This window comes from Lontra canadensis, unplaced genomic scaffold (assembly GCF_010015895.1).
Source record: "Lontra canadensis isolate GAN:19392208 unplaced genomic scaffold, GSC_riverotter_1.0 scaffold92, whole genome shotgun sequence".
In the NCBI taxonomy this organism is placed as follows: Eukaryota; Metazoa; Chordata; class Mammalia; order Carnivora; family Mustelidae; genus Lontra; species Lontra canadensis.
In genome coordinates this window covers 6,231,115-6,250,243 of record NW_022631086.1, presented here as the reverse complement: position 1 = coordinate 6,250,243, position 19,129 = coordinate 6,231,115, and the positions used below count along the sequence as shown (strand labels likewise).

The 19,129-nt window shown below is 42.9% G+C and overlaps 2 protein-coding genes across 2 annotated transcripts in view; both read left to right on the top strand.

The window, feature by feature from the left end:
• TMEM242 (transmembrane protein 242) overlaps window positions 1–18,648 on the top strand; it is a 28,267-nt gene extending 9,619 nt beyond the window's left edge. The window contains exon 4 of the mRNA XM_032836434.1: window positions 18,180–18,648. Within this exon, the coding sequence (XP_032692325.1) occupies window positions 18,180–18,278 (99 nt within the window). The 3' untranslated portion in view covers window positions 18,279–18,648. The remainder of the gene's footprint in view (window positions 1–18,179) is intronic.
• LOC116854509 (L-lactate dehydrogenase A-like 6A) lies at window positions 10,681–11,932 on the top strand. Its single transcript, XM_032836432.1, has one exon. It carries the CDS (start codon window positions 10,741–10,743, stop codon window positions 11,866–11,868), a length of 1,128 nt encoding a protein of 375 aa, XP_032692323.1. The 5' UTR covers window positions 10,681–10,740; the 3' UTR covers window positions 11,869–11,932.
• Window positions 18,649–19,129: the final 481 nt, after the last annotated feature.

The window sequence follows — 19,129 nt, the reverse complement described above, 5'->3', positions numbered from 1 at the left end:
CTTGATGGAATTGTCAGGGGATGTTTCCAGAACTTAGTAATGTGGGTCCTAAACTGAATAATAAAGTTTTAAGATATTTTAAAATATAAATAACCTTTGAACGAGAAGAGTCATAATGAATCCATCCAAACTTTCATAGGCAAACAAAGTTAAGATATTTAGATTAAGTTATATGCTCAAGAACTTGGGCTTTATGGGCTATCTGGTGCTATTCTAGTTTCTAGAATGTGAACTTCTTTGTTTTATGGCACCTGTAGGAGGATTATGGCCTAAAGAAAATGGTTGGGCAAGAAAAACTGTTTTCTGATTGGCACTGCTGAATACAAGGACACTTGGAATCTTTTTATATCTTCATGTCTTTAAAACGCGAGAATACGAATGTACTGTCCCCCTACCTTTAGGTCATTAGGAATATCAGATTGCTATCCATATCTGAGAAGTCTCACAGAAAAATGAACCACTGATAGTTTTTCGAGGGCACACCTTTTAAAAGCAGTAGTGTTTATGAATTTGTTCATTCAAAAGACATTTGTGGGCCTACCCTGAGCCAGGCACTGTGCTAAGACAGGGCTCCCCAGTAGACCATTACTGTGGAAGGCTTCGGTTTTAAGACTCTCTAAGCAAATTCTTATTATATGACCCACTCTGCGTCTTGCGGACAGCAGTACTATATTTCAGTTCTCAGAGAATTTGGAGGGTAATTGTGAGATTGCCCCGACTCCTGAGAACTGTTATCTTTCCACGACTAAAGAAAACAAATCTTAGAAAATGCTGAACAGAAATGGTCCAGATCTATGCACTCAATAAATAATTGATATGATTATTTTGGGTAAATTAGGTAAATCAGAATTAGTCCCTTTGTCAAATAATTGGTGGTAGCAACCTTGAATCCTATTAAATCCTTATAAACCCAGTTCAAAAAAAAAGAAGGGTGCCATCTACTGGCTGAAGGAGAGCGGTGCACATTCCCTATTTTAATTCACAGCTACTCTGCTGGTCTAAACCAGGGCATGCTGAAATGCTTGAAGCTAAGCTCTTCAGTTTCTTAGAAATATTTTGGATTTACACTTAGTTTATTCGTAGTTATTATGGAATTTATTTTAGACAGAAAATGTATAATACATCCAAATAATACATCAAATATATCAAAATATAATACATCAAAATAAAAAAGTTTATATTTTACCCAGTAGTGTTATCATTTAATTAGAGATTCTAACAAAAGGAGAGCTAGTGGAGGCTATCTTGTCAGCGGACTGAAGCCAGTAGGTGCGTCCAGGATTTAAGGTGGGAGCCTCCCTCCCTCCATGTCTGAGCCAGTCCAGATTCAGTCTGGGATCCTCTCACCAGCTCTGGCCATGAACAGCATCGTGGGCCAGCAAGCAAGGCCCCATTGCTCAGTATAGATTCATCCATTACTTTGAACTACAGTATTTTATCATCTGATTATGATTGAAGCAGCATTAACTTTTTAACAGTAACTTAATTGTTGAAACAGTGAACATTTACTGTGGGTCTGTGGTCTCCTAATGCACCCAGTGATCCCAGAGGATCCCAAAGGATCCTGGGAGACTGCCATGTTCAGGCCAGGTTCACCCTGTGGCAGTATGATTAGATTCTTTTTATTATTTTAGATTTAGAGTAGTTGAAATAAATGCTTGTCAGTGAGTAAATAAGGATGTCTTGAGATACCAACTAGTAATTCCACAGTTATCAAAAGAAGCAGCCAGGGCGCCTGGGTGGCTGTCGGTGAACTGCCCGCCTTCGGCTCAGGTCATGATCCCAGGGTCCTGGGATGGAGCCCCGTGTGGGGTTCTCTGCTCAGCCAGGAGCCTGCTTCTCCCTCTCCCTCATTCCGTCCCCACTGCTTGTGCATGGGCTCTCTCTCTCTCTTTCAATCTGTCTCGCTCACACTCTCTCAAATAAATAAAAAAACTTAAAGACACCATGCCACTTAAAATTATTCACCTGTGACTCAAGCACAAAGACTTCACTTTTGTACCTTTTCTTATTTATTTTAAGTATTGATACTTGAAAGGATTTCTGAAAAGATTGAGCATAATTACGATTAGACTATTTTGCCTTTTTTTCCCCTCCCCTTAGAAGGAAAAACGTTGGATGTATAAATAATTCCTGATTGATACGACTGGGAAATCTAGGGCTTTTTTTGCCTGGACTCTTCTCTTCTCTTCTCTTCCAACATTTGTTGGACGTGAGGCTGTCTTAGTACCAGTCGGAATCACCACTGCTGACATTTACTGTGCCTTGTGGTTAATATATTCATGATACCTGGTGTAGTTAGAATTCACAGATAATTTATAGTCGTTGCCCTCAGAGGGGCTAAAATCTCAATAGTAATAAAACCACGAATGAAAACATGTTTAGTTATTGTGAAATACATTAACTCATCCAGAGACTTAAATTTAAAAATTAACTTGTAAATAAAGGAAGTTTTTCGTTTAGTTTGTCTTTTACCAGGTAATAAGAAGTATTTGTTTTTATTTACATATATTGCTTATTTTTAAAGAAAAACATGTTTAGGACTTATCTTTTTTAAAACAAAGATGGTTTTGTGTTTATTTTATAAAATGATGTACCCATTTAAAAAAAAAGGTAGAAAAGTACAAAAAGGGAAACAGAAATTCTATTTAGTTGTAACCACTTATTACAATAAAAACATCCCTTCAGACTTTCTGTATGTCTATGAATATAATTGTATGTAAGTGTGATACCGTTCTATTCTGGAGCCTTTTCTCACCGAATAGCCACGAGAACATCTTTGCACAATAGACTGTGTAAATCTCCATCACTTTTAATGGCTACCTGGTGTTCCATTATATTATAATTTATGTAATCAGTCTCCTGCCAATAGCACTTATATTGTAATTTTTCACTATTAAACACCATAGTGAACCTCTGTAGGTGTGCATCTTTTTATACTTTTCTCAGTCAGGAAATTTATCCTAAAGACAGCTGATGTTATTGTTGAATCCAGGGGCATTTAAAAATGTTTTTGATGTCCAAAGTACAAAGTTTATACATTTAGAAGATATTGACAGTGCATACAGGTTTCCTAGCACTCTCGCCATTAGTGGCTTCTATTACTTTGAAATGTTTGCCAATCTGATAAATGGAAAATAATCTCTTTGTTCCTTTACTATATCTCTCCAAAGTCCGGCTGCTCTAAAGGCTTTTATGCAAATAATCTGTGATTGAAGTCTTACACATCTCCCCAGCCCCCGTATTGCCTCCTGATCTGATATAGCTTACTTCTTTCTCAAGAGCCCAGGCTTCCTTTTCCTTAAAATCAAAAAGTAAAACATGTAAGTAAAACATGTCTTAATTATTTCTCCAGAAATTGGCATCTGTCTTTCCTATTCTAAGAAAGATTCTTTAAGAGAGGTAATAATATCTTTCTTCTAGGACAATATTAGATTCATTCTAATAAAATGTATTTTCTCCAGCTCTTTTTGGTAGCTGCTGCTAAGTATACTTTTTAATGTTAATGTTTATGCTCATTTCTTAATGACCTTATGACCAGCTTTGAGGGTTTTTGCTAACTACAGTAAAATCTCGTTCTTTTGACTTTTTGCTGATTTCAGTATCTGATAGATCTTATATTAAATATGTTTATTCTGACACCATTTTTAAGTTATTTGTCTCAAATGAAGCAACATTGTAGGTGAACACTAGGACCACAGATATAAATAAAACTATGAAAAAGCTTAGAGGTTTTTAATATCTAAGATATTTAAGAAGGAAATAGACTGTATGCTTTGTACTTTTCTTTGGTTCCGGTCAGAGGTTAAAAACAAATCCATTTCCTGGCAAATTGTTTAATGGTGACCACTTCTGAGGGATCTGCAGGGGAAGTCAGAAGAGTGACTAAAATATGTCCCTTCTGCATCCTTGCCTAATCTAATGTGAGAGCTTCCAAACATCTCTACCAGCTTCTGTCCCTAGGAAGCAAACTTCAGTTCCTGACTCTGATTACCATAACATCAGCACACCCAGCTTCACTTCCACTTCCTGATGGATCTTACTAGAATGCCTAGAACAGAGAGTCATCATGATCTCACACAGGTAGTTCTGTCTGTCAAGCGGAGGGCCTTCAAACAGCGTAAGCATTGAGGAATATATTCCTGGAATCATTTTTAAATTAATTGGAAGTGGCACTGTGCATCACTTAAATTTGGGTCTGAGGTGACAAGAACATCTCTATAACCCTTATTTCCCACTCACTGCAGCTCTAATAGGCTTGGCATCCGGTGGTAAGAGGCACTCGATGTAATGTGGAAGAGAATTTGGTGACAGAGAGACCGAATCACAGGCACTTGCTCACTTTAAAATGGGAGATAATGACCAATATCGTATTTTGTTTTCTGAGGGGGTTTTTTTTTTTTTTTTTGCCCTAAGCCAAGGGGGCAGGAAAAGAAAAAAAAAAAATACAACAACACAAAAACCAGCTTTTTTATTGGCATATTGCCAAAATACCTCTTCTAAAAACCCACCAGTTTCCTTTTATAAGTAAAATAGGACCCCAAGCATTTTATAAAGTGGGAATGTGCTACAATTATTAGAAAAGATAAGCTCTGCCATAAAAGCCTTCTTGTTCCAAAGCCTGACACAAATCAGGCTTAATCACCTCAGGAATGTTCCCAGCCTTATTCCACTGGAGGAAAAATATCCTTGATTTCATTTGGGTTTTCTTTTTCTTTGTCCTTATTTCTAATATGGAGCATAGAAAATTGGACTCAGATGAGCAGATCTCTCTAAATAAGGCACTGTGGAACGAAGACCTAGTAGCCTACGCTTCCCCCTACGCTTTGTTTTAAAAGGTGCCTATTATTGGTCACTTAGAAATACCTAGGAATCTATAAAACATTTTTATATGTATATGTTGATATATTTATATATATTATTTTTCATTTCCCAGTATATCTGATAATGAAGTGGTCTCTCAAATTGAATTCTCCTGACCAAAATAATTTTAAGAAGAAATCTTTTTTTAATGTGCTGTGTATCTTTCCACAGTGTAGACTGTGCTGAACATAATTTCTCTAATTTTTGATGAACCAAATATATATATCGGATATATATCAGTTATTGTTTGTTACTTGTGCTAATGGATACTGGCCTTTTATAGTTCTTCATTCTTTTTGTAATTTTTCTCAATCCTAGTTTGGCTCTTATTTTTTCCTTCCCACTATTCCATTTCCTTCTGAGATGCTGCTGCCTTATTTTATACATTTTATGCTAGGTTCCTTGCTTTGCCTTTAAATTTGCTCCTCTGAGGGTCCGTGGGCTGTAGCTTCATCTACCCACAGAAGGCTGCCAGGTCTGCGTCTCTAGTCGACTTCGGAGCTCCTTGCTCACAGACCCACTTGCTGGACACTGATGCTTGGATGTCCTGCAGGTGTCACGTGTGTTCCCACATGAATGTTATTTGCTGCCCTCCCCCCATCCCCACGCAGCATCCTACTCCCGGGTCTCTCATGGTGAGTGGCAGTATCGTCCGTAGAGCTGCCCAGAGGGAAAAGCTGGATTCTGTTCGTGACCACACTCTTTCTCACCCCTGTATCTAATCACTCAGCATGTCTTGCTTCTCCCACACACCCACTGCCATTGACCCTGCCCCAAGATTGTCATGACAGACCTCTGTTCTCCCTGCCTCCCACCCGGTTTCTCCATAGTCCTTTCTCCACACTGCGAGAGGGCTCTGGCCTTCATCTTCCCCAGAGTTCATCCTGCATCTGTACCACTCACTCTGCCTTTCTTCATGTGACCGTGGGCGAGGTGTCCATGCTGGTCCATCTGTCCATCACGTCCATCTGTCAGAGGACCTTGCTCCCAGGATTACCCCAGCCTTTGCGGATTGCCAGCTCCCCCCGCTGCTGTGTGTACAGACACGTTCCAGCTCCTCCCGCCTCTGCACGTTCTCTCTTGCTGTTCTCCGTCTTTCTCCAGCTACTCCTTTGGTCCGTTAGCCCCCAACTGAACATTCGAACACAGTCTGCGCAGTCGGCCATCGGGTTTGCCCTGCACGTGCCCGTTGCACATCAGTGGTGTGGCCCAGAGGCACGCGGCGACCTGGGTCTCACTCAGAACTCTCGGTCTCCTCACCGCCTCTCGTCGCTCCCGTTCAGGCTGCGTCCCTCCTGTGCCCCAGCTGCCCCAGCCCGGAACCCAGCAGAGACTCGTCATCTCGGCTTCTCTCATTTCCCTTCATTCCCTCCACGTCATCCACGGGCAAGACCTGCTTGTTGGCTGTGCTGCCAGACACGGCCTGGCCCCTTTCATCTCTTGCCATTGCATTCACCTTTTGCCTCGCAGAGTTTTCCGGCCTCTTCTTTCCTTCCCCCTGAACTCTCCCTCCACACAGCAGCTGGAGAGATTTGTAAAGTGTCAGATGACGACACTCTGAGCAAGCTTCAGAGGCTCCCCGTGAAGAAGTCTCGTGGGATGTAGCCCCACCTGCCGGCCGGCCTCCTCTTGGACCACCCAGTCACCCCTCCCACCCGCTGACACCCCCCTGCCCCCCCCACACACCAGCCTTCCTCCTGAGGGCCCTTCCTCCTGCTGGTCCAGCAGACTCCTTGCCCAGGTGCTGGCCTGGCAGTCTGTGTTGGCTTGTAGAGTTTCTGCCCTGTTTGCGTTCGTCTCCCCCGAGAAGCTTCCCCAGACCATCAGTCCCTCTCTGACAGCATCCTGTTTTCTTCTTTTCACAGCACTGTTGCAAAATGAAATTATATTGACCATTTGCTTGTCTCATCTGTCCTCACAGAAAGAATGTAAATTTTAAGAGGATAGAGACCTCATTTGTCTTGTTCACTGTTGCAACCTCAGCACCTGATAGAGTACCTAGCACGGAGGATGTGTCCAGTAGACATCTGTTGGATGAAATCTGATCACTGTTTCTGCCATTTCAATGGCCCACTCTTCCCTAGAGAATAAAATCCAAGTTCCTTGAAATGGTTTGGTTGCTCGCTGGTCTCGCTCCTACTCATTTTTGACCCACTGGTTCTTAATGGGGGCATTTTGACTTCCCCTCCCCACAGAAGAAAGATACTTGGCAACATCCACAGACATTTCTGGTTATCATGATGGTGGGGGTGCTCTGCCATTCCATGGATAGAGGCCAGGGGTGCAGCTCGGTGGCCTGCACTGCACGGGACTGGCCCCCCAAAAGGGATCTGATGCAAATGTCCACAACACAGTGCTCAAGACTCTGGCTGGTTCTCTCTTTGTTGCACTCAGAGTTCTAGCCTTGCCGAAAGGCCATGTCCTAGCCTCTGAGCCTTGACCTTGCTAATGTCGCCACTGAACATTCCTTCCTCTTCCTCTGTTTCTGCTGCTGGCTCTGTTCTTCGCCTAGATGGGGTCTTGAGGCAAACAAGGAGTTCATCTGTTCCGGCAGTTTTGAGACTGTAAAAGATAACTTAAGTTTCCACCTTTAGGTGGAATTTAAGTTTTAGGTAAATTTAAGTTTTTACCTAAATTGAAGGTAACTTCCATGTACAAACATATTCTTCATGTCTTTTTTTTTTTTAGATGAATAGAACTGCTATTGAGGACTACAGTATTATTTCTATTAATCCAACCACAGAGAATAATTGCAGTGAATTAATAAAAACGCACCTATTTAGAACCTAAATCCATAAAATTAAGCTTTGTCAGTTTTTAGCTACAATTTGGGATATTTAAACACCTATCAGTGAATTTTAGTTTCTTTGTTTTTCGTGATTTGTGCTCCGTTAAAATATTTCACTTTTGAAAGATAAATGCATGTGGCTCTTCTAAGTGCATCAAAAATTATGTGTCGATAATGCCCTTAAAGAACAGAATTGAGATTTGGATACTTTATTAGATGACTTTGCCAATTCCTGTTATGATATTTGAATACCGTCAATGCAAGTTGATTGCAGTGTTTTGACTTGACAGTCTGCCCTTGTTTTATTAGGAAACAAAGCTTTGTGGCCATACTTTTGTCCCTCCCCAGCATTCCCATATCACCGACAAAGGAAAATGCTCTAAGGTGCTGGTATTTGTAAAGACCCCCACACAAGGATTACAAAGTTATATAGGTTTTAGTATATGAGCAATAGAATCACAGCCCACTGATTTGTTTTAAAACTATAATTTGCATTTTATGATTTTTAAATCACAAAGAAGATTTTAAAAATAATTATGTTTATATAATGCTCTACTTGCTGATGAGTTTATAGCTTATAATATTAATTAATAGTGCTTTCATTGCAGCTTCTCTCTCTTTCTCTCACTTTTTCATATCAAGGGTTTTGTGCAGTGGTTATTTTGTAAAGCTTTCCAAAGAACGAAACATTTTTTTACAGGATGAAAATATTCTCTCTGCCATTGAGCATTTGTTTTCTTGTGTGTCTAGTGCTGCAGAATTTCTTTTTTGTATGTTCTGACTTGGTAGGTAGTGGCTTTGGCTTTGAAAATGGTTAAGAAATCTTTCAGCTTATCCATATCTTTATCTGAATTGTATACATCAGCCTTGCTACGAAACCCCAAACAGGTACCTACACATTTTACCTACCCCTTAATTTAAAACTTTGACACCAGGTGAATTCTCCAGTTGTGCCTTTCTATTTCTCTCATCTTTCAGCGCTCTGGCCTTACTTCACTGGGTTCTGTACTCCTTCTTTTCTACCATGAATATTTACTGAATTCACTTACTGAGCTCTGTTCTAAAGGATCGTGATATGCTCTAAATAAAAGGTGATCTCTTTGGAGTGACAAGTTCCTAAGTAATTACATTTAATAGTGTGTGATAAATCCCACAATGGAGAGAGGTACAAAAGACACTGGTGGCATAGGATTCTTAAAAGTCACTTCTGCTTGGGGGATTGTAGAGACTGAGAGGATGGAATATTTGAACAGCACTCCTAGCTAGAAAAAGGGCAGGGGACCTGGGGGAGAGTCTAGGCAGAAGGAAGAGAATGACTTACTTGGAACCATTGCTGGTCCAGAGACTTGCTGGTCATCTTCATTTCTTGCTTTCTCCCTCCTAAGTGATGTCATCAAGCATAATCCTGCCATCAGCTATAATATTGTGCTGTATTTTGAACAGATAATTTGAGTTAGGTTTTCCATTCAAAAGGAATAAAGAGCCACTGAAGACAGGTCATTAGGTAGCTATCTGGCTGTATTTGGCTTTGCACGTCTTTGAGTAGACCTAAATCTGCTCCGGGGGTCATGTATGGCTCTTTGTCTGTCTTAGTTCTTCCCTTCTTACCTCAAGACTTACTGTAAATAAAAAGCTGCTTTGTTTGAGGTATTTTTATTTTGGAGAGTGTTATTTTCTCAAAATTGATTTAGTTGTGGCTAAGGGGAAAAACTGAAGAGGCAGCTGTCAGAGATTTTATTTCTGAAGAGGTTCAAACTCTAGAAAGAAAATTACTTTTGAAAGAAGTCATTTAGCTATGAGTCTTTATGTGCTTGAATTTCATCCTCAAGAACACTTATCTTGGAAAATGACTGGTCAAAGGAATCATTATAGGAAGAAGGTGGGAACAGGCATCAGGTTAAAACATTTCAATTACGACTGGGATAAAAGAAACTATCAAAAGTTGGTCCTTTAAAAGGAAATTCCAGTTTTCAATTTGAGAAATGGTTACAATAAATCTGATTACTATTGTGGAGAGAACTTACGTATGTGGTTCTCTCACCATTGTGTGTGTCATGAGGCTTGTGACCGCATACTTTCCACATGGGGTGTCTGGTCCCTGCTAGTGTGCTAAGTCACACTGAAACAGGATGGCAGGAACCCCATTAGTAGCCACACTTTTCCTCCGCTCACCACCTCCTCTGCTTATTACTCCTGTCTTTCTAGACTGCATTTCCGTGGCAGAAAGAGTGAGAAGAGCTTTCCCAGTCCTAAATATGAAATATTTAATAGCAGGCTATCTCCCCACCTTTCGACTCGAGCAGTCTTTTTTAATCAGGACTCTGAATCACAGCCTTGCCTTTGGCATGAGAAGGAAGTTAACAGCATCTCGCGTTGAGTTTTCGCTGCCAGACCAGCGCGCAGTCGGCCACTTCCCCTTATTGTCGCTGCTGTGACTTCCCAGCAGTTGTGGGTCATGGTCGTGACTGTATGAAGGCAGTGGAACCTTTCCAAAAAGAAAGTTCTCAAATTGGGTACAACCTAAGTCAGGAGCCCCACCTCTCCTACAGACGCAGAGAAATGATGAAGGCGGCCATTTGGAGACAGAGCGCACACACCGTATTGGTCCCGGCAGGGATACACTTCAGAAAATACAACCCTATTTTTATCTGTACATATTGGAATTATATTTACTTGACATCTGTAGCAAAAATAGAAAATCAGTAATCCCGGGGATCTTGGTTGGCCCGTTATTCACGTTAAAAATTGCAGAGACTTCGTGTTTATAAAACTATCACTTCGGAATTCATCCGCTAGAGAAGTTCTTTTCCCACCCCAGTCCAAGGCAGAAATTTCCCCGGAGGCCCCGGCCATTCCCGGGGGCCCGGCCACCTCGCGCAGCCGCGGTAGTGGGCCGCGGGGCCCGCCGACGCCACGGCCTTGCGCAGCCGCAGTAGTGGACTGCGGGGGCGCCCAACCGGCACGGGCTTGCGCAGCTGCAGTTGCTGGCGGAGGCACGTTTAACGGTCACCCGCAGCTTTCCATCCCGCCGGGGAGCTTGTCTGGCGCTCCCCTCCTCCTTTCTCCCTCCACTTCTCGAGTGAGTGGCCATGAGTCGGGCCGTGGGAGTCCTGCGGGCCGGCCGGAGAGTGGGCGCCGGGAGAGTCAATTGGCTGTGTCCCCGCCGGGTGGCGGGCCTCCCTCTGACGGGCGCTTGGGCCGTCCCCCCCGTGTGCAAGATGGCAACCGTCAGGTGTGAGCTGATCAAGAACTTCGCTCCCGAGGAGGCCGTGCCTCACAACAAGGTCTCCATCATTGGAACCGGATCGGTTGGCATGGCCTGTGCTATCAGCATCCTGTTAAGGGGCTTGACCGACGAACTTGCCCTTGTGGATGTCCATGAAGACAAACTGCAGGGGGAGACGATGGATCTTCAGCATGGCAGCCCCTTCGTGAAAATGCCAGCTATTGTGTCCAGCAGAGATTACCGCGTCACTGCAAACTCCAGCCTCGTGGTCATCACCGCAGGGGCACGCCAGGAAAAAGGGGAAACACGGCTTAATTTAGTCCATCGAAATGTGGACATCTTTAAATTAATGATTTCCAGTATTACCCAGTATAGCCCTCGCTGCAAAATGATCGTTGTTTCCAACCCAGTGGATGTACTAACTTACGTGACCTGGAAGTTGAGCGAATTTCCCCCAAACCGTGTTATTGGAAATGGTTGTAATCTGGACACGGCCCGTTTCCGTTTCTTGATTGGGCAGAAGCTCGGTATCCACTCTGACAACTGTCATGGGTGGGTCGTGGGAGAGCATGGAGACTCGAGTGTGCCTGTGTGGAGTGGAGTGAACGTCGCTGGTGTCCCTCTGAAGAATCTGAACTCAGACATAGGAACTGATCAAGATCCTGAGCAGTGGAAGAATGTCCACAAAGATGTGGTCGCTAGTGCCTATGAGATTATTAGAATGAAAGGTTATACTTCTTGGGCCATTGGCCTATCTGTAGCTGATTTAACAGAAAGTATTTTGAAGAATCTTAGAAGAGTGCATCCAGTTTCCACATTAGTTAAGGGTCTCTATGGAATAAATGAAGAAGTATTCCTCAGTGTTCCGTGTATCTTGGGAGAGAATGGTATTACAGACCTTATAAAGATAAAGCTGACCACAGAAGAAGAGGCATGTCTGAAGAAGAGTGCAGAAACGCTTTGGGAAATTCAGAAGGAGCTCAAGCTTTAAAGTTGTTGGAAACTACCTTTTGAAGTTACTGAAGGGATAGTAGTTACAGGGTTTTGTATGTCAATTTTTTTTTTTTTTAAATAAGCTTGAATTTCTACAAGTTGGAAACAGGAAAGGAAGTAGAGTGAGTTGCCCCCGCAAGCTTTTTTATTTAGCATCTAGATGTCAGGTTGCTTTTTCCCCCCATAGTTCCTAAGTGATGGCATCGAAGGAGGTGTTTTTGTACCACAGATGTACCAGCACGTGCTATGTGTGTGTCTGTGTGTGTATTTGCTCTTTGGTCCAAAAAGGATTAGGATGTAGGCATTTGTGTTACAGAAATGATAATTTTCATTAAGTACGTGTTCTTTCATTCTGGATGGCTTATACTTACTATGTTTATTTACCATTTTTAAGATGTTGTAACTTCCTCTGCAATGTAAAAATAAATGTACCTACAGAAGTACTTTCTGTAACGAAGCCATGAGCTGTCTTCATTCCACTGTGACAGTCTGTCACCTGGGCCTTAAAAAAAGGCATTATAAAACGGGAGCTGCAAGTAGGTCCTGTTTATTTGGGGGCAGAGGGGCACATGCACACACGTACTCTTGTATGGATGCCAGCGAAGCAGGATCATTAGGTTAAAATGTGAAAAGAGGAGTGATCTGGTTGGCAGTTGTTACAAAGTGTTTAATGCAGTAAAATACAAAGCTTTTAGAAAGAAGCCTGACAGAGATGGCAAGTGTTACTGTCGCTTAGTCAGCAGGGAAAGGAAATATTAGATTTAGATTTTGGAGTTGTTAAAAACCAAGCCTGACTAACGTTATTTTAGAACTGCCTCTGAGAACCTGACCTGTTAGCAGGTTAAATCAGGAAGTGTGTTACAAACTGTCCTTGTTCGGTCCGGTCTTACAGAAGATTGGGCCCCGACCCCAAGATGCTCCCGCGTCATCCCTGCTGCTAGTTCACTTCACATTAGCAGAAAGCTTTTGTGTTTCAATTTTGCCCTGTTAGTGTCCTAGAAATTGGTCATTTTAATGAGTACTTCAAGGATTATATTTCTCAGGAAGTTACACATTCACTTTTTATTCCTTAATCAATGGCCTTTACTATAGATGGTAAACTTTATGCATCTGATAAAAGTGAGGGTTTAGGAGAAAGTGAAGGTGCTTGTCAGGCCTTTCCCTAAATGATGTAATAACTTAGAAAATAAGAAAAAAAATTTTTTTTAATATCTTTATTTTAGAGAGAGCGAGCACACAGGAGGGGGAGAGGGAGAGAGGATCTCTAGCCGACTCTGCTGAGCACAGGGCCCGACGCAGGGTTCCATCTCAAGACCTTGAGATCACAACTTGAGCTAAAGCCAAGGGTCAGATGCTTAACCAACTGTGCCACCCAGGCACCCTGAGAAAGATTTTTAAATTCATGTCAACTTTCCTGATGCAATTGAATATTAAGTAAATAATACGGTGTCTTTAAACATATTTCAAGATCCATGTGGCTGTCAGCAGGGGTCATCAAAATTGAAAGGTATCAGCATCTACTCTCTAAAGCCGGTCCTGGAATGCCTGGGTGGCTCATTCTCTTAAGTGTTTGCCTTCAGCTCAGGTCATGATCCTAAGGTCCTGGGATCTAGTCCTGCATCGGGCTTCTTGCTCCTTCTGCCTACTCTTCCCCCTGCTTGTTCTGTCTTTCTCTCTCTGACATAAATTTAAAAAATAAAGCCAGTCCTCCTTAGTTGAATTTTATCAAGTAGACCTAGGACAGCAGTCTGCCCCCCAAATGACCCTTTACCCTAGTGATCAGAGCTCCCATACTATTCTATTGGAAACATCTAGAAATGTTCTGATTACCCAGGAAGTAGTATCATTTAGTGGGACAAACTGATGTACGGGGCTTTTGGAAAGTGGGAAGAACGGTGGTTTGGCTGTTCCAGCTGATTCTAAAAGCCATTTAAGCTTAACTGCACAGAGTTCCTCTTCCCCTTTGCCCAGCGCTTGAGTTTTCATTCAGCCGTGTTTCAGCCAAGTTTAACATAATTTTGAAGGGGATCAGAGGATGCCCTAGGTTTGTTTTGTAATTCTCTTCACTATGTCAGGATAGGCTGGGTTATACTACAGTGAAAAACAGTCTCCAAATGTGTGGTTTAAAACAACAAAGGTTTATTTCTCTTGTAAAATCCAGTGTGGGTTTACGTGTGTCTCTCTAGGGGAGCTGTCCTACACAAGGTGGCTTCGTACCTCAGATTGTTTTGATCTTGAGGCACCTCTGTAGTAACACAGGTCTCCTTGTTTCCATGGCAAGGTAAGAGTGGCCTGGAAACAGCTGCGGTTAAATGCATCACCCTGGACGTGATGCCCATTTCTTCTGCCAGAGCTAGTCACATGGTTACCTAACTTCAAGAGGGTGGGGAAGTTGAACCCCCTGTGTCTAGAAGTCCACACTTCTGGTTATCAGGGAACATTGCTAACAACCTGCCATACCATTCTAAAGTGGTGGCCATTGTAGGAGTGTATGTGCTTTTGAAATCCTTCTTAGTGAAAGCTGGTATGTGATTAGAGGTTCTAGAGGTACCAAGTTTTCCAGGTCACGGGACCAGGGTGGCTGTGGTGAAAGAGCCCAGGGCGTCAGTCAGTTGTACTTAGGAAACATGTCACCATGGCTGGTTTAACCTCTCTGACCTCTGGTTTCTCATATGCAAAGTGCTGGCTCTCATTTCTGCTGCATAGAATTGTAAAGACTAAGTAATAGCCCCGTGCTTGGTACAGTGCCTGGCATCCAGGTCATGTCAAATGGCAGACATTTTTATTCCTGTTCAAGTAACAGAGTCTTATTCTGTTTTATGGAGAAGCTGAATTTCCAGGTTCTTCAGAATTACTCTTGGTACCATAATTATTGACATATCCAAAGGCTTTCTCATCACTTGTTCCTAAAAAGCTTTTGTCATGCTACGTCCAGCACTGACGTCCTGCAAGAGGCAATTGAAGTAAAGGAGCTGGTGAATGGCAAAGACATTTTACAGCTTGAGCTTTTTATTCCAATAACTGCTTATTTTTTTAAGAATAGATGCTATAAGGATTTTCTCAATTGGGTACATAGCAGCTTTTAAGGAGTTTTTCAGCGCACCATATATTGGACCAAAAGTCTTCTTTTTTTTTTTTTTTTCCTGCCAAGACACGCATGATGAATGCACAGCAGTGTCCCAGGTCTTCCTGCTGGCATCCTGGCTTTATGGCCCTTTACAAAGCTGTTGCAGTGTGAACGAGAGTAACATTGTTAGAGGCACAATCTTGAATCTGTTCTGATGTCTGAAAAGTTGCTCATACTCAGTCTTTAGAATGTCCGTATTATGACAAAGTACTTACAGTAGGTTTCCCAATCATCATGACATTGTATTTGATAACTGCCTTTAGGAAGTTGTACTTTCCAATAATACGACAGCCCATCACTGCTGGACACAAACACTGGAACTTAAGGATGAGGTTCTTGAGCAGTGGACTTGATGCCCAGGGGGTGCCATTCCTGTCTTAGTCTTTGTGGAGAGCAGCCGCTGGAGCTGCACAGTACACAGTGGCCCTGCTTAGAAGGGTAGCCCTGTGACCCCTAGCCAAGGTCAAATTCTTCCCGGTCCGAGGAAAGAGGGAAGAGGAGGGGAGAGATCCCAGAGTTTGCAAAATGCTGCAGAGTAAGACCGAGTTGCTGGATGGAGACCTAGTTCGTAGCATGCCCCATCCTCACCAGACTGCTGGGATGTAGGGTAGGGAATGGGTTTATGCCAGTAGCTGTCAGTGTTATTGTGGAATCTAGTACATTGGTGTTATAATCAAATTTGCTTAAATTAACTCAACCCCTAAATCTTTTCAAGCACATTTTTAAGCAGAAGGTTCTGTTAGCCTGTGATAGCGTATTACTGATAGACCCACACCTCTAAACTGCTTATCAAAAATTGACAGAGGTAAAAAAAAAAACAAAACAGCAACAACAACAACAACAAAAACCCTGAAGGTTTTCGTTTCCTATCCATATAACAAAAATCGTATGAACTTAAAAACCTGCTGTGAAACCCTTGCTTAAAGCAACATAAGGCCCTGTTTATAACTTAAATGTGGACTCCAGGTTTCCATTTCCACAGCTGTAAAATTAAAGAAGAGGCCTGAATGGTCCACTTGCCTCCCTTCCTTTACATCTCTTTGAAGCCTGTCTGTTCCTAATTGGCTCTTTCTTCAGATGATTCCTTGCGGTAGCTCAGTAACTCATTTATGACTCTGGGAGCAAGTAAATGATACAATACTTGGGAAATTAAAGGCAAGGGGAAAAAAAATCCGTCCAAGAGGAGGAAATGGGAACACAGGCCCCCATGCTGAAGTAGAACGCCCACACTTAACTCCTCCCCAGACCTCAGCTGCTTCCCCTGCCCTCCTCCCTTCTCAGCAACTGCCCGTGTCCCACATCCCTGAGAAGGTAAAATGGTAAATGATTCATGTCCTCGCTCTCTGACACCCCATTTGAAAACTCATTAGGTTTAGTCTTGACAGATGTTCAACCAGTAAAGGCTAAGGGAAGGAACTAGGCAGCGCATCGTAGACCCTGACCAGAGATGTCTTTGAACTGAGAAAGTGTATGCAAAAGATTCCTCAGTGGGGCCATGTTGGTATTTTGGACAAAGCAATTGTTTTTTTTTTTTTTTTGAAGATTTTGTTAACTTATTTTAGAGAGAGCCCGAGAGAGAGGGAGAGGGATAAGCAGGCTCTCCACTGAGCAGGGAGCCCCACGTAGGGCTCAATCCCAGAACCCTGGGATCATGATCAGAGCCAAAGGCACATGCTTAATGGACTGAGCCACCCAGGTGCCCCCAAAGCAGTACATTAGCTATTTAGAATCTTCCCCCACCCCCAATGCAAATAGCAGTTCCTTGTGCTTATGGCAACCAAAATGGCATGACACGATTTGAGAACTGCTGTTGGGAACGACAGTTCCAGTCCCTCCCCAGTACTACCTCTGGTTGACAACCTCTCATGGAGGACTCGCCACAGTACAAGCTGGAGAGCTGCATGGAAGACTGGGCTAGGGAGAGGCATACCTGCCGTGGACGTGTGTATCTTGGGTACTGGTGTCTGGGACCCAAACATTGAGATGGTTGGCACGGCCCTCCTACAGACTACATAGAATAAGTAACCTCCTGGATCTCCCAGTGTCAGAATACTTAGACCAAAATGACACTGAACTATAGTTTTTAACAGATCTATCATATCTATGCATGTGAACTGTGTTTTTGCAGCCCAGCACTGATGATGCTGTCATGACAACAGCTAGTAGATCACCAAACACCACGTGCTGGGTGCTGTGCTCGCGTCCTCACCACCGTGTAAGCAGGTGATGATCTCCATTCTGCACACGTGGGATCTACCACTTAGAGACAGGAAGCAGTTTTCCCGGGTAGTGGAGTTAGGATTTGAACAGAGAAGTCTATCCAGTACCAGAGTCTGTGCTGCACTCACAGTGCTGCAGGGACCGGAGTGCATGCCTAGCACTTGACGAGGCCTGAACACGACACACTGGCTGAATTTAGAAACAAGGGAAGGAACCAGCTTCAAAACCAAGTGAAGTAAGAAGACATCAGCCGACTCTCAGAACAATCCACCCAGAGATGACTTGGTGCTGGTGCTGTCAAGGAGTGCAAGGTGCTTCACAGCTCTCAGGGGGTCTTTATCCTTGAGAAATGCAGTTCGGATGTGGCTGATGAGAATACCGTAAGGCCGTGCCATGCTGTAGGGCTGAAGCGATGAATTCACAGCAGGCGCAGATAGATTAAATAACGAACCAAACCATGTATAGCTTGGACTGTCTAGTGGAAAGATGATTGAGCTCCCGTAGTGAGTGCTGCCCTCCCTTAGAGCAGCGCCCTCCGTCCGTGGAGCACCCTGCCGAGTCTCTTCTCTCCATTTCTTCCTTTAGGCTCCAGAATTCTTGGTGTAGTTAAGATAAACAGAACCCCCCCCCCCAAAAAAAAACCCAGAACTCCCATTCTTAGTTGTATCTTTATATATGAAAGCCAACAATACATAGCATTCTTCTGGTAGGAAATAAATATTACGGAGAGTTGACAATTTAAATTATGTTGCCTTCCAGATTTAGAATGGCATTTTATGTTATTTAAAGGAAGAAGAAAAGAAGTTTCTCATTTCCTTTTAAGGTAGCAAGAATAGTCCTTACCTTTTATTGTACCCATAAGCAATGCAGTATCATTGGGGCAGCAACCGGGTCTCTCTCATTGCTTTGCCTCTTTTCCCCTTCTTTTAATTTTGATAACTGATTTTTTTTCCTTCTTTCAGATGAAAGACTTTCGAAGTAAAATGCAGTCAATATTTCCAGCAATTCCCAAGAACTCGGAATCGCCTCTTGAGTGGGAGGAAGCATTGAAATCCAAATGAGATGAGCATGGTGGGGAAAGTCTAAAACAAACGTCATGGAGAGGGTGGCTTTGGAGATGTCACAGAAGCAAAGGGACTCCCCTGATTTATCATCAGGGACATGTGCATTGCTGACCGAACCCACAGGACGGATGGCGTTCAGTGCCGCACAGGAGGCCTATAGTCTGTGCGCTTTACTTTAAAATTGGGGTGTGGGTGTGTGTGGGTGTGTGTGAAGGTTTTCCCAAAATTAGGAAGATTCTTGCAAAATAATTATATGGATAACCTCTCGGTGGAGAAGATCCCAAGGGAAATCCTTCTGTTTACAAGGGCTAAAACCAAGTTTTGTACCTGGGGGAAAAATAAACGTGTAGTAACAGATGATGGAAAATCTTTATAGACAGACTCCTAACACCACTAGTACTTCACTGTGTCTAACTAAATGAGTTTCCACAGCCTTTCTTGCTGGATGTAATTGTCAGGGCGTGGAAGGCTTGCTGCTCTTAGGCCCACTCTGCCCTGACAGGTTCACAGGGAAACCCTGTCTGTCAGGCAGCGGGTGTGGCTCTGTCGTCTGGAACACAGCCCTGGGTTTGCTCCTGCTTGCCAGTTAGCTGATGAGCTCACCCCAAGGCCCTGGAAATTCTCAGACATAGAGAAGAAGCCAGGAACAGATTATGATAACCCAAAGAGACAGTCATGCTAAAATAATAATTATGGATATAAATTGTGCTTTTTTGAGGAGTTGGTTCTGTGTTCGTAAACACTGACTAATAGTTTGTAGTTTTAACTCAATTGTTAATGTAAAAATAGGCCAATTATCACCTAGCTTAACAAATATTTTTAACCAGAAAGTTACTGAGGTATTGAGT

Excerpts from the sequence above, each read along its gene's own strand:
- LOC116854509 (XM_032836432.1), top strand. The coding sequence starts at position 10,741 with ATGAGTCGGGCCGTGGGAGTCCTGCGGGCCGGCCGGAGAGTGGGCGCC.